General features: G+C 42.7%; 1 protein-coding gene across 1 annotated transcript in view; it reads left to right on the plus strand.

The window, feature by feature from the left end:
• Nucleotides 1-375: 375 nt before the first annotated feature.
• Nucleotides 376-13,921, plus strand: part of LOC115118056 (neurabin-2-like) — a 59,093-nt gene continuing 45,547 nt past the window's right edge. The window contains exon 1 of the mRNA XM_029646592.2: nucleotides 376-2,514. Coding sequence (XP_029502452.2) covers nucleotides 1,051-2,514 — 1,464 coding nt within the window. The 5' untranslated portion in view covers nucleotides 376-1,050. The remainder of the gene's footprint in view (nucleotides 2,515-13,921) is intronic.

The raw sequence follows: 13,921 nt of genomic DNA on the forward strand, positions 1-13,921 counted from the left end.
GGAGCGCATGAGATGCAGAACCAGACGAGGCGACAGCCTACAAACCAACATGGTAGGGTTTTATAGTGAAGTTGAGGAAATATTCTACCCTACGCCCTCACAAGAATGTCACAATGTCTCTCACTGCTAACACATTGTATAACATTGTATTATCAAACTTGTAGGTCAGACAGGTAGTGGGTGCAGGATGCGACGATATTAAACGGACACCGTAATCTGACGCACTCGGGTTTGATTTCTTCAGAGTCCTAAAGTGCCCTACTTTTTAGAATAAAGTAGATTTGTTTATTTGGCTCGTCTACTTGATATCACAATTGTAATGATATAAAACGTGTGTATGAAGTAGGCCTCACAAATATGTTGATTATCACTAGGTTTATATTCCAGGTGTAGGAATGAATACGTAGAGGACCTGCGAAAACGACCGGCGCTATGACCCCGTTGCGCCCGATCCCCAGCAGCGTTAACGTGGGTAAGTGATATACGGGATCCTTGAGACGTCCATACCCTAAACCATAATTTAACCATAACCCTTACCTAACCATTTAAAATGTCAACGAGGTAATTCCAGAGGTGGGACGTCCCAAGGAACCCGGGAGAGCACGGACCGTTTTACGCGAGCGAAGAGGACACAGTGGCATAAATCAGCAGCTCAGAAAATCAAGAGATCAAAATGATGCTGCTGCTGGTGAAAAGGGATTAAACGGAATAAATCTTTCGTCAGTGGAAAATCCATCGTTCATGAGGTTACTGTTCCAGTTTTCTGCAGTGATGTTTTTGTAACCAGTGCATTTTATCCGGGTTTTTGGTCAGGTTGGCGTTTTAATGACGAATTTCCATAGGAAAACACTGGATGCACGCAGCCTAAAACAATACCGTCGTTTTTAAAATTCTCTTCTGCTATTCAATTCTAGTCGGCACGGGACAGAGGCTCATGGTCTCCCCAACATAATTGACTGTCAGTGAGAACGGACCAATTTGTGCTGACAACCGAGGAAAGGAAAGGCAAATATGTCGTTGCTGAGCAGCGGTTGTGATGCTTGACTGATCATGATGAAGAGCGATTCCTCATCTTCCAAAAGCACCGGCTCCGGTTCGACGTTGAGGAGCCCATCCCCGCACCGGAACGCATACGAGGCGGGGATGCAGGCGCTGAGGCCTGCCAAGGACAATGCTGCAAAAGGCGATCATATGCAGGAAGGCCCCCGCGGCCGCAGGAGTTATGGCTCCAATGTGCACCGTATCAAGAACATGTTTCAGCAGATGCAAGGCCCAGGGAGCACATCTCCCTGCCTGGAGGGAGGGGAGGACCCAGAGAAGAGTACTGAGAGAGTGCGTCTCTCCCTCCCCAGAGCCGGTAGCCTGAATGAGAATGTGGACCACAGCGCCTTGCTGAAGCTGGGAGCCACTGTTTCAGAGCGGGTTAACCGGTTTGACCCTAATGCCAAAGCGGAGAATGGGCAGGCTCTCCAAGCTTCTTCACCCAGCTACTCCAAGTTGCAGGGGACACGGAAGATTTTGGAACAACAGAAGGCAGCCCAGCAGCTGGAGCGGGAGAAGCAGGCTGCTGCCACCAACCGGGTCCTGCTGAAGACAGAGCAGAGCTCGGGCCTGGGCATCCAGGATGGCAGGCTGGACATGGTGGTGCGGTTCAATGGCAGCACAGAGTCCCTGGACAGCCTGGACACCACCGAGGCCGTGTCCCCCACCGTCTCCCAGCTCAGCGCTGTCTTCGAACGGGCCTCAGAGCTCCGCAACAACCTGCATCGCCTCTCCTCCACACCTCCGCTGCCCTCCCGGGGGGTCAGCACCAAGGTGGGGGTGCAGCTCAGCTCTAAAATCATCTCTAAGAGGGCGAACCGGGCTTCTACCCTCCCACCAACCAGCCAGGAGGAGGAAGGGGGTTGGGGCTGCAGCCAGAGGGACCAGGATGGACCTCCCAGAAGCCTCAGGGCCTCATCCTCCTCCACCTCCGATGGCCAAAGCGGAGGGCAGAATGGAGGCCACAGTGGCCCCACACTCCCTGAGCCCAGGGAAGGCCGGGATAAGACTGGGCCAGACTCTGGGTCCCAGGCCAAAATTGAGGGCCAGTCTGAGGATCGTTCTGGCGACCTGGAGCCCAGCAGCACCATAGTTAAATCTGACATCCACCACTCCTCTCTGGAGAATGGCGAGAACAGTACAGAGAGAGAGGCCCAGGTAAGGGAGACTTCTCCCAAGGGCACTAGTAGTGAGAGGGGGAGGCAGGGTGGAGATGGAGAAATTGGCCAGGGGGGTACAGCCGAGGAGGGGGAAGAGAGGACTGTAAAGGAGGATCAGTCAGGGGGAGAACAGGTGGCTACCAGAATGTACAGCGCAGTGGGGGAGGACTCTGGAGGGAGCCAGCAGGAAGAGGAGGAGGATGAAGGTGAGCCATACGAGCCCGAGTCCAGCTGTTATGAGAAACCTGGGCTGCCTGAAGAGGAGGACCCTCCTCCCAGCCGGAAGATCTGCTTCAGCACGGGGCCTATCAAGGTGAGTTCACACTCACCTTATTGTAGAATAAACACCCACTCACACACACACATACATACATACACAACCACCACTCACTCCTACACACATGCACACACTCACACACACACCCACACACCTATGCATTTACACACACAAACACACAGTACACAGCTTTGCGCTGTATTCAATTATATTTAGTACTTCATATGTCTCCATCTTTACAACCAGTCCTTATGTAGTGTGGCCCTACCACAGATTTCATATGTCTCCATCTTTACAACCAGTCCTTATGTAGTGTGGCCCTACCACAGATTTCATATGTCTCCATCTTTACAACCAGTCCTTATGTAGTGTGGCCCTACCACAGATTTCATATGTCTCCATCTTTACAACCAGTCCTTATGTAGTGTGGCCCTACCACAGATTTCATATGTCTCCATCTTTACAACCAGTCCTTATGGCCCTACCACAGATTTCATATGTCTCCATCTTTACAACCACAGATTTCATATGTCTCCATCTTTACAACCAGTCCTTATGTAGTGTGGCCCTACCACAGATTTCATATGTCTCCATCTTTACAACCAGTCCTTATGTAGTGTGGCCCTACCACAGATTTCATATGTCTCCATCTTTACAACCAGTCCTTATGTAGTGTGGCCCTACCACAGATTTCATATGTCTCCATCTTTACAACCAGTCCTTATGTAGTGTGGCCCTACCACAGATTTCATATGTCTCCATCTTTACAACCAGTCCTTATGTAGTGTGGCCCTACCACAGATTTCATATGTCTCCATCTTTACAACCAGTCCTTATGTAGTTTACAGATTTCATATGTCTCCATCTTTACAACCAGTCCTTATGTAGTGTGGCCCTACCACAGATTTCATATGTCTCCATCTTTACAACCAGTCCTTATGTAGTGTGGCCCTACCACAGATTTCATATGTCTCCATCTTTACAACCAGTCCTTATGTAGTGTGGCCCTACCACAGATTTCATATGTCTCCATCTTTACAACCAGTCCTTATGTAGTGTGGCCCTACCACAGATTTCATATGTCTCCATCTTTACAACCAGTCCTTATGTAGTGTGGATTTCACCATGTCTCCATCTTTACAACCAGTCTCCATCTTTACAATTTCCAGTCTCCATCTTTACAACCAGTCCTTATGTAGTGTGGCCCTACCACAGATTTCATATGTCTCCATCTTTACAACCAGTCCTTATGTAGTGTGGCCCTACCACAGATTTCATATGTCTCCATCTTTACAACCAGTCCTTATGTAGTGTGGCCCTACCACAGATTTCATATGTCTCCATCTTTACAACCAGTCCTTATGTAGTGTGGCCCTACCACGGATTTCCTTCAAGCCATAGATTATTATATGCCTGGTCATTTCCCCACTCCCCTCCCTCTGCCAATAAACATTACACTCAAAAGTTCCAAAAGAATAATAATAATAAAATAATTATGTCTATATACAGTGTTGTAACGATGTGCAAGTAGTTCAAGTACAAAAGGCAAAATAAATAAACATAAATATGGGTTGTTTTTACAATGGTGTTTGTTCTTTACTGGTTGCCCTTTTCTCGTGGCAACAGGTCACACAACTTGCTGCTGTGATGGCACACTGTGGTATTTCACCCAGTAGATATGGGAGTTTATCATTATTGGATTTGATTTTTGAATTCTTTGTGGGTCCAAGTAATCTGAGGGAAAAATGTGTCTCTAATATGGTCATACATTTAGTGGTTAGAACGTTGGGCCAGTAACCGAAAGGTTGCTGGATCGAATCCCCGAGTTAACAAGGTAAAAATCTGTCGTTCTGCCTGAGCAAAGTAGTTAACCCACTATTCCCCGGGCGCCGAAGACGTGGATGTCTATTAAGGCAGCCCCCAGCACCTCTCTGATTCAGAGGGGTTAGGTTAAATGCAGAAGACACATTTTAGTTGAAGGCATTCATTTGTACAACTGACTAGGTATCCCCTATTTCCCTATTGGGCAGGAGGTTAGGAAGTGCAGCTCAGTTTCCACCTCATTTTGTGAGCAGTGTGCACATAGCCTGTCTTCTCTTGAGAGCCAGGTCTGCCTACGGCATCCTCTCTTAATAGAAATTCTCACGTGAGTCAGTACATAGTCAAAGCTTTCCTTAAGTTTGGGTCAGTCACAGTGGTCAGGTATTCTGCCACTGTGTTCTCTCTGTTAAGGGCCAAATATCATTCTAGTTTTCTCAGTTTTTTTTGTTAATTCTTTCCAAAGTGTCAAATAATTATTTTTGTTTTCTCATAATTTTGTTGGGTCTAATTGTGTTGCTGTTCTGGGGCTCTGTGGGGTCTGTTTGTTTTTGTGAACAGACCCCCCAGGACCAGCTTGCTTAGGGGGCTCTTCTCCAAGTTCATCTCTCTGGAAGTGAGGCTTTGATATGGATGGTTTGTGATTCGCTTCCTTTTAGGTGGTTGTAGAATTGAACAGCTCTTCTGGATTTTGATAATTAGTGGGTATCATCCAAATTCTACTCTGCATGCATTATTTTGTGTTTTATGTTGTACACATAGGATATTTTTGAAGAATTGTTCATGCAGAGTTTCATTTGAATGTTTTTCCCATTTAGTGAATTCTTGGTTGGTGAGCGGACCCCAGACCTCACAACCAGAAAGGGATTATATAAATCATTCAAGTATTTTTGCCAGATCCTAATCGGTATGTCAAATTTTATGTTCCTTTTGATGGCATAGAAGGCCCTTCTTGCCTTGTCTCTCAGATCGTTCACTGCTTTGTGGAAGTTACCTGTGGCACTGATGTTTAAGCCGAGGTATGTATCGATTTTTGTGTGCTCTAGGGCAAAGGTGACTAGATGGAATTTGTATTTGTGGTCCTGGCAACTGAACATTTTTTGGAACACCATTATTTTGTCTAATTGAGATTTACTGTCAGGGCCTAGGCCCTACTCTCTCTCTTACTCTCTATTTACTCTCTCTACTCTCTATCTAATCTCTATTTTCTCTCTCTTCTCTCTACTCTCTACTCTCTCTTACTCTCTACTCTCTCTCCCTCTCTATCTAATCTCCATTTACTCTCTCTACTCTCTCTATCTAATCTCTATTTCTCTACTCTCTCTCCCTCTCTATCTAATCTCCATTTACTCTCTCTACTCTCTCTATCTAATCTCTATTTACTCTCTCTCTCTATCTAATCTCTATTTACTCTCTCTACTCTCTCTATCTAATCTCTATTTCTCTACTCTCTCTCCCTCTCTATCTAATCTCTATTTACTCTCTCCTCTCTCTATCTAATCTCTATTTACTCTCTCTACTCTCCCTCCCTCTCTATCTAATCTCTATTTACTCTCTCTACTCTCTCTCCCTCTCTATCTAATCTCTATTTACTCTCTCTCCCTCTCTATCTAATCTCTTTTACTCTCTCTCTCCCTCTCTATCTAATCTCTCTCTTACTCTTCTACACTCTCTCTACTCTCTCTCCCTCTCTATCTAATCTCTATTTACTCTCTCTACTCTCTCTCCCTCTCTATCTAATCTATATTTACTCTCTCTCTCCCTCTCTATCTATTCTATATTTACTCTCTCTACTCTCTCCCCCTCTATATCTAATCTATATTTACTCTCTACTCTCTCTCCATCTAATCTCTATTTACTCTCTCTACTCTCTCTCCCTCTCTATCTAATCTCTATTTACTCTCACTCCCACTCTCTCACTCTCTCTCACTCTCTCTTACTCTCTCTTACTCTCTCTCCATCTAATCTCTATCTAATCTCTATTTACTCTCTACTCTCTCTCCCTCTCTATCTAATATCTATTTCTCTCTCTCTCTCTATCTAATCTATATTTACTCTCTCTCTCTCTCTCTTACTCTCTCTACTATCTCTACTCTCTACTCTCTCTCCCTCCATCTAATCTCGATTTACTCTCTCTACTCTCTCTCCCTCTCTATCCAATCTCTATTTACTCTCACACTCTCTCACTCTCTTACTCTCTCTCTCCCTCTCTATCTAATCTCTATTTACTCTCTCTCTACTCTCTCTTACTCTCTCTCTCCCTCTCTTTCTAATCTCTATTTACTCTCTCTCGTACTCTCTCTTACTCTCTCTACACTCTCTCTACTCTCTCTATCTAATCTCTATTTACTCTCTCTACTCTCTCTCCCTCTCTATCTAATCTCTATTTACTCTCTCTACTCTCTCTCCCTCTCTATCTAATCTATATTTACTCACTCTCTCCCTCTCTTACTCTCTCTACTCTCTCTATCTAATCTCTATTTACTCTCTCTACTCTCTCCCCCTCTATATCTAATCTCTATTTCTATTTACTCTCCATCTAATCTCTATTTACTCTCTCTACATCTAATCTCTATTTACTCTCTCTCCCTCCATCTAATCTCTATTTACTCTCTCTACTCTCTCTCCCTCTCTATCTAATCTCTATTTACTCTCTCTCACTCTCTCTTACTCTCTCTATCTAATCTCTATTTACTCTCTCCACTCTCTATCTAATCTCTATTTACTCTCACACTCTCTCACTCTCTTACTCTCTCTCACTATCTAATCTCTATTTACTCTCTCTCTCTCTCTTACTCTCTCTACTCTCTCTCCCTCTCTATCTAATCTCTATTTACTCTCTTACTCTCTCTACTCTCTCTCCCTCTCTATCTAATCTCTATTTACTCTCTCTACTCTCTCCCCCACTATATCTAATCTCTATTTACTCTCTCTACTCTCTCCATCTAATCTCTATTTACTCTCACACTCTCTCACTCTCTTCTCTCCCTCTCTATCTAATCTCTATTTACTCTCTCTCTCGTACTCTCTCTTACTCTCTCTACACTCTCTCTACTCTCTCTCCCTCTCTATCTAATCTCTATTTACTCTCTCTACTCTCTCTCCCTCTCTATCTAATCTATATTTACTCACTCTCTCTCTCTCCTACTCTCTCTACTCTCTCTATCTAATCTCTATTTACTCTCTCTACTCTCTCCCCCTCTATATCTAATCTCTACTTACTCTCTCTACTCTCTCTCCATCTAATCTCTATTTACTCTCTCTACATCTAATCTCTATTTACTCTCTCTACTCTCTCCCTCTCTATCTAATCTCTATTTACACTCTCTCTCTCTTTCTTCTCTCTTCTCTCTCTATCAAATCTCTGTACTCTCTCTCTCCCTCTACTATTTCTTTCTCTCTCTCTACTCTCTCTATTTACACTCTCTCTCTACTCTGTAAATAATTGTTAGGGAGGAACAAAGAGGCAGAATAATTAGCGTAGCTTCTCTCATTGTGTGTCGGGATATTCTGACTGGCTGGGTTTATAAAATGTCAACAATAATGCAGTGTTTGGTTTTATGAGTGGCAGTAATGTACCTACAAACATTTTTTGCAAACTGCCATTAAACTCCAAAGAAGAATAAGTGGTTGGTTTATATGGGCTGGTTGGTGGTTGGTTCATGCTCATGTGCTTTTAGTAAGTCACGGTACATCACTAGATGAGGAAAAGTAATATTAAGGATTTCTCTCTCAGCATGGTAGAGAAGTAGCCCTGATATGGCTGTAGCCTCCATTATCCAGAATTAGCATGCTTCATTTCCTGCTGATGGGCTATCAACTGTGGATGGGGTTCCCATTGAATACAATCTGGTTAGCTAGGCATATGCTAGAACATTCACACCTGGCATAATTACCTGTATTTACCAATGACATTTATACTCATGTCAGACAGAAGGTGTGGTATGTTACCTGTAAAAAATCTAAGGCAATCTTTACATGACCAACTAAAAAAAAAAAAAAACTTAGTTACCACTTATGTGCAGGTAGACCCGTTTCTACATATCAGTGGGTAACTTGAACATTTAGAGGGGTGGTGGGTGTTGTTAAACCATGGGGGCTGTTTACAGTTCAACATAGGGAGGTGTTAAACAATGGAAGTGTTAATGATTTACCTGCAAAAAAACAGAGAATGATTCACACTGACCTGATACCTATGGAGAAGATGACCATTCACACAGACCTGATACCTATAGAGAAGAAGATGACCATTCCCACAGACCTGATACTTATAGAGAAGAAGACCATTCACACAGACCTGATACTTATAGAGAAGATGACCATTCACACAGACCTGATACTTATAGAGAAAAAGATGACCATTCACACAGACCTGACACCTATAGAGAAGATGACCATTCACACAGACCTGATACTTATAGAGAAAAAGATGACCATTCACACAGACCTGACACCTATAGAGAAGAAGATGACCATTCACACAGACCTGACACCTATAGAGAAGAAGATGACCATTCACACAGACCTGACACCTATAGAGAAGATGACCATTCCCACAGACCTGATACTTATAGAGAAAAAGATGACCATTCACACAGACCTGACACCTATAGAGAAGATGACCATTCACACAGACCTGATATATATAGAAAAGATGACCATTCACAGACAGATTCACCAGACCTGATATATATAGAAAAGATGACCATTTACACAGACCAGACACCAATAGAGAAGATGACCATTCCCACAGACCTGATACTTATAGAGAAAAAGATGACCATTCACACAGACCTGACACCTATAGAGAAAATGACCATTCACACAGACCTGATACTTATAGAGAAAAAGATGACCATTCACACAGACCTGACACCTATAGAGAAGAAGATGACCATTCACACAGACCTGACACCTATAGAGAAGAAGATGACCATTCACACAGACCTGATACCTATAGAGAAGATGACCATTCCCACAGACCTGATACTTATAGAGAAAAAGATGACCATTCACACAGACCTGACACCTATAGAGAAGATGACCATTCACACAGACCTGATACTTATAGAGAAAAATATGACCATTCACACAGACCTGACACCTATAGAGAAGAAGATGACCATTCACACAGACCTGACACCTATAGAGAAGAAGATGACCATTCACACAGACCTGACACCTATAGAGAAGAAGATGACCATTCACACAGACCTGACACCTATAGAGAAGAAGATGACCATTCACACAGACCTGATACCTATAGAGAAGATGACCATTAGACCAGAGAGAAGATGACCATTCCCACAGACCTGATACCTATAGAGAAGATGACCATTCCCACAGACCTGATACCTATAGAGAAGATGACCATTCCCACAGACCTGATACTTATAGAGAAAAAGATGATCATTCACACAGACCTGACACCTATAGAGAAGAAGATGACCATTCACACAGACCTGACACCTATAGAGAAGAAGATGACCATTCACACAGACCTGATACCTATAGAGAAGATGACCATTCACACAGACCAGACACCTATAGAGAAAAAGATGACCATTCACACAGACCTGATATATATAGAGAAGATGACCATTTACACAGACCAGACACCAATAGAGAAGATGACCATTCCCACAGACCTGATACTTATAGAGAAAAAGATGACCATTTACACAGACCAGACACCTATAGAGAAGATGACCATTCCCACAGACCTGATACTTATAGAGAAAAAGATGACCATTCACACAGACCTGACACCTATAGAGAAGATGACCATTCACACAGACCTGATACTTATAGAGAAAAATATGACCATTCACACAGACCTGACACCTATAGAGAAGAAGATGACCATTCACACAGACCTGACACCTATAGAGAAGAAGATGACCATTCACACAGACCTGATACCTATAGAGAAGATGACCATTCACACAGACCAGACACCTATAGAGAAGAAGATGACCATTCACACAGACCTGATACCGATAGAGAAGAAGATGACCATTCACACAGACCTGATACCTATAGAGAAGAAGATGACCATTCACACAGACCTGATACCTATAGAGAAGATGACCATTCACACAGACCAGACACCTATAGAGAAGAAGATGACCATTCACACAGACCTGATATATATAGAGAAGATGACCATTTACACAGACCAGACACCAATAGAGAAGATGACCATTCCCACAGACCTGATACTTATAGAGAAAAAGATGACCATTCACACAGACCTGACACCTATAGAGAAAATGACCATTCACACAGACCTGATACTTATAGAGAAAAAGATGACCATTCACACAGACCTGACACCTATAGAGAAGAAGATGACCATTCACACAGACCTGACACCTATAGAGAAGAAGATGACCATTCACACAGACCTGATATATATAGAGAAGATGACCATTTACACAGACCAGACACCAATAGAGAAGATGACCATTCCCACAGACCTGATACTTATAGAGAAAAAGATGACCATTCACACAGACCTGACACCTATAGAGAAAAGATGACCATTCACACAGACCTGATACTTATAGAGAAAAGATGACCATTCACACAGACCTGACACCTATAGAGAAGAAGATGACCATTCACACAGACCTGACACCTATAGAAGAAGATGACCATTCAGACCACAGACCTGAGACCTGATATAGAGAAAAGATGACCATTCACACAGACCTGACACCTATAGAGAAGATGACCATTCACACAGACCTGATACTTATAGAGAAAAATATGACCATTCACACAGACCTGACACCTATAGAGAAGAAGATGACCATTCACACAGACCTGACACCTATAGAGAAGAAGATGACCATTCACACAGACCTGATACCTATAGAGAAGATGACCATTCACACAGACCAGACACCTATAGAGAAGAAGATGACCATTCACACAGACCTGATACCGATAGAGAAGAAGATGACCATTCACACAGACCTGATACCTATAGAGAAGAAGATGACCATTCACACAGACCTGATACCTATAGAGAAGATGACCATTCCCACAGACCAGACACCTATAGAGAAGATGACCATTCCCACAGACCTGATACCTATAGAGAAGATGACCATTCCCACAGACCTGATACCTATAGAGAAGATGACCATTCCCACAGACCTGATACTTATAGAGAAAAAGATGACCATTCACACAGACCTGACACCTATAGAGAAGAAGATGACCATTCACACAGACCTGATACCTATAGAGAAGATGACCATTCACACAGACCAGACACCTATAGAGAAAAAGATGACCATTCACACAGACCTGACACCTATAGAGAAGAAGATGACCATTCACACAGACCTGATATATATAGAGAAGAAGATGACCATTTACACAGACCAGACACCTATAGAGAAGATGACCATTCCCACAGACCTGATACCTATAGAGAAGATGACCATTCCCACAGACCTGATACCTATAGAGAAGATGACCATTCCCACAGACCTGATACCTATAGAGAAGATGACCATTCACACAGACCTGATACTTATAGAGAAGAAGATGACAATTCACACAGACCTGATACCTATAGAGAAGATGACCATTCCCACAGACCTGATACCTATAGAGAAGATGACCATTCCCACAGACCTGATACCTATAGAGAAGAAGATGACAATTCACACAGACCTAGAGAAGATGACCATTCCCACAGACCTGATACCTATAGAGAAGATGACCATTCCCACAGACCTGATACCTATAGAGAAGATGACCATTCCCACAGACCTGATACCTATAGAGAAGATGACCATTCCCACAGACCTGATACCTATAGAGAAGATGACCATTCCCACAGACCTGATACCTATAGAGAAGATGACCATTCACACAGACCTGATACCTATAGAGAAGATGACCATTCCCACAGACCTGATACCTATAGAGAACAGACCAGACCTGATACCTATAGAGAAGATGACCATTCCCACAGACCTGATACCTATAGAGAAGATGACCATTCACAGATGACCATTGACCATTCACACAGACTGATACCTATAGAGAAGATGACCATTACAGAGAAGATGACCATTCACACAGACCTGATACCTATAGAGAAGATGACCATTCACACAGACCTGATACCTGTATTTTGGTTACAAGGTCTGTGAAAATGCAGGAATCAAGACAGTCTTTAGGTGGCTTTTATTTTTCCATGTTTTTTTAGGTTTTTTTAACCTCCAACCGCTTTCAGATATACCAAAACCTTGGTATAAAAATGCAGGCATGATAATTTAGTGGGATTTTGGTATGTGTATGAAAGGGATAATGCATTTACCCAGAATTTGATTAGGTGAAATGGTGCTGCCAAAGTAAACAGAATCCACATAATCCACAGTAAACAGAATCCACAGTAAACAGAATCTACCGTAAGCAGAATCCACAGTAAGCAGAATCCACAGTAAACAGAATCCACAGTAAGCAGAATCCACAGTAAGCAGAATCCACAGTAAACAGAATCCACAGTAAGCAGAATCCACTGTAAACAGAATCCACAGTAAACCTATCAATAATATATAGAAATCTGAAGTGGGATTATTATTATTTTTAAATAGATCTTGCCTCTCCCTAAATAGCAGGAAGCAGATGTACAGTCAACTTTCCAGACAGTTCTTGACTATGATGACACCGTTTACCAGATTGCAGAAGCCACTGCTCTTAAACCATTGGATGCTGTCTACCATAGCGCCCTTTGCTTTATCACAGATGACCGTTTTAATACTCAACACTGCGTCCTTGGGGCTCCCAAGTGGTGCAGCGGTCTAAGGCACTGCATCTCAGTGCTAGAGTTGTCACTACAGACCCTGGTTCGATCCCGGGCTGTATCACAACCAGCCGTGATCAGGAGTTCCATAGGGTGGGGTACAATTGGCCCAGCGTCGTCCGGGTTTGGCCAGGGTAGGCCGTCATTGTAAAATAAGAATTTGTTCTTAACTGACTTGCCTAGTTAAATAAAGGTAAACAAAATAAATAACAAAAATTTAATAAACAAAAAAATCCTGTATCAAAATGTTGGCTGGTCCTCATTAAAATCATGTCGTTACTCCCTTTTTGTTTTTCAAAGCTTTACTACACAAAATCCCAACTTCCCTAACTTTGTTGTTAAAGTCTAAAAAAGAATGAGCTCTCACGATTGGTTAACTCTTCAGGTCCCTCTGGTCTCCACCAATTTAGGTAAATTCTCCTTTAGTGTTAGTGCACCCCATTGTTGGAGTAACCTGCAAAATTCCTTGCAACTTGATTCCCTGGTGTCGCTAGGGCAGTTTAGGACTTTGGTGTTAAATTAATTCATTGAGGATTGCAGTTGTTTCAATTGATCATAGTGGTTTATTTGTTGAAATTGTAGTATTTTATTTTTATTATTATTGTTTTATTTGGAATGTTCATTTTATTGATTGTGAAAATATTTGTACTCAGGGCACCATTGTGAATGAGACCCTGGTCTTAATTGGGTTCCGAATAAATACAAGTAAAAAAAGATCCGTATATATTATAGACATACACCATACGCTATTGGAAACAGCATAATAAGACGGAGGTTACAGCCAAGCCGTAACCAGGC

The sequence above is a fragment of the Oncorhynchus nerka genome, unplaced genomic scaffold, assembly GCF_034236695.1.
Source record: "Oncorhynchus nerka isolate Pitt River unplaced genomic scaffold, Oner_Uvic_2.0 unplaced_scaffold_1131, whole genome shotgun sequence".
Lineage (NCBI taxonomy): Eukaryota > Metazoa > Chordata > Actinopteri > Salmoniformes > Salmonidae > Oncorhynchus > Oncorhynchus nerka.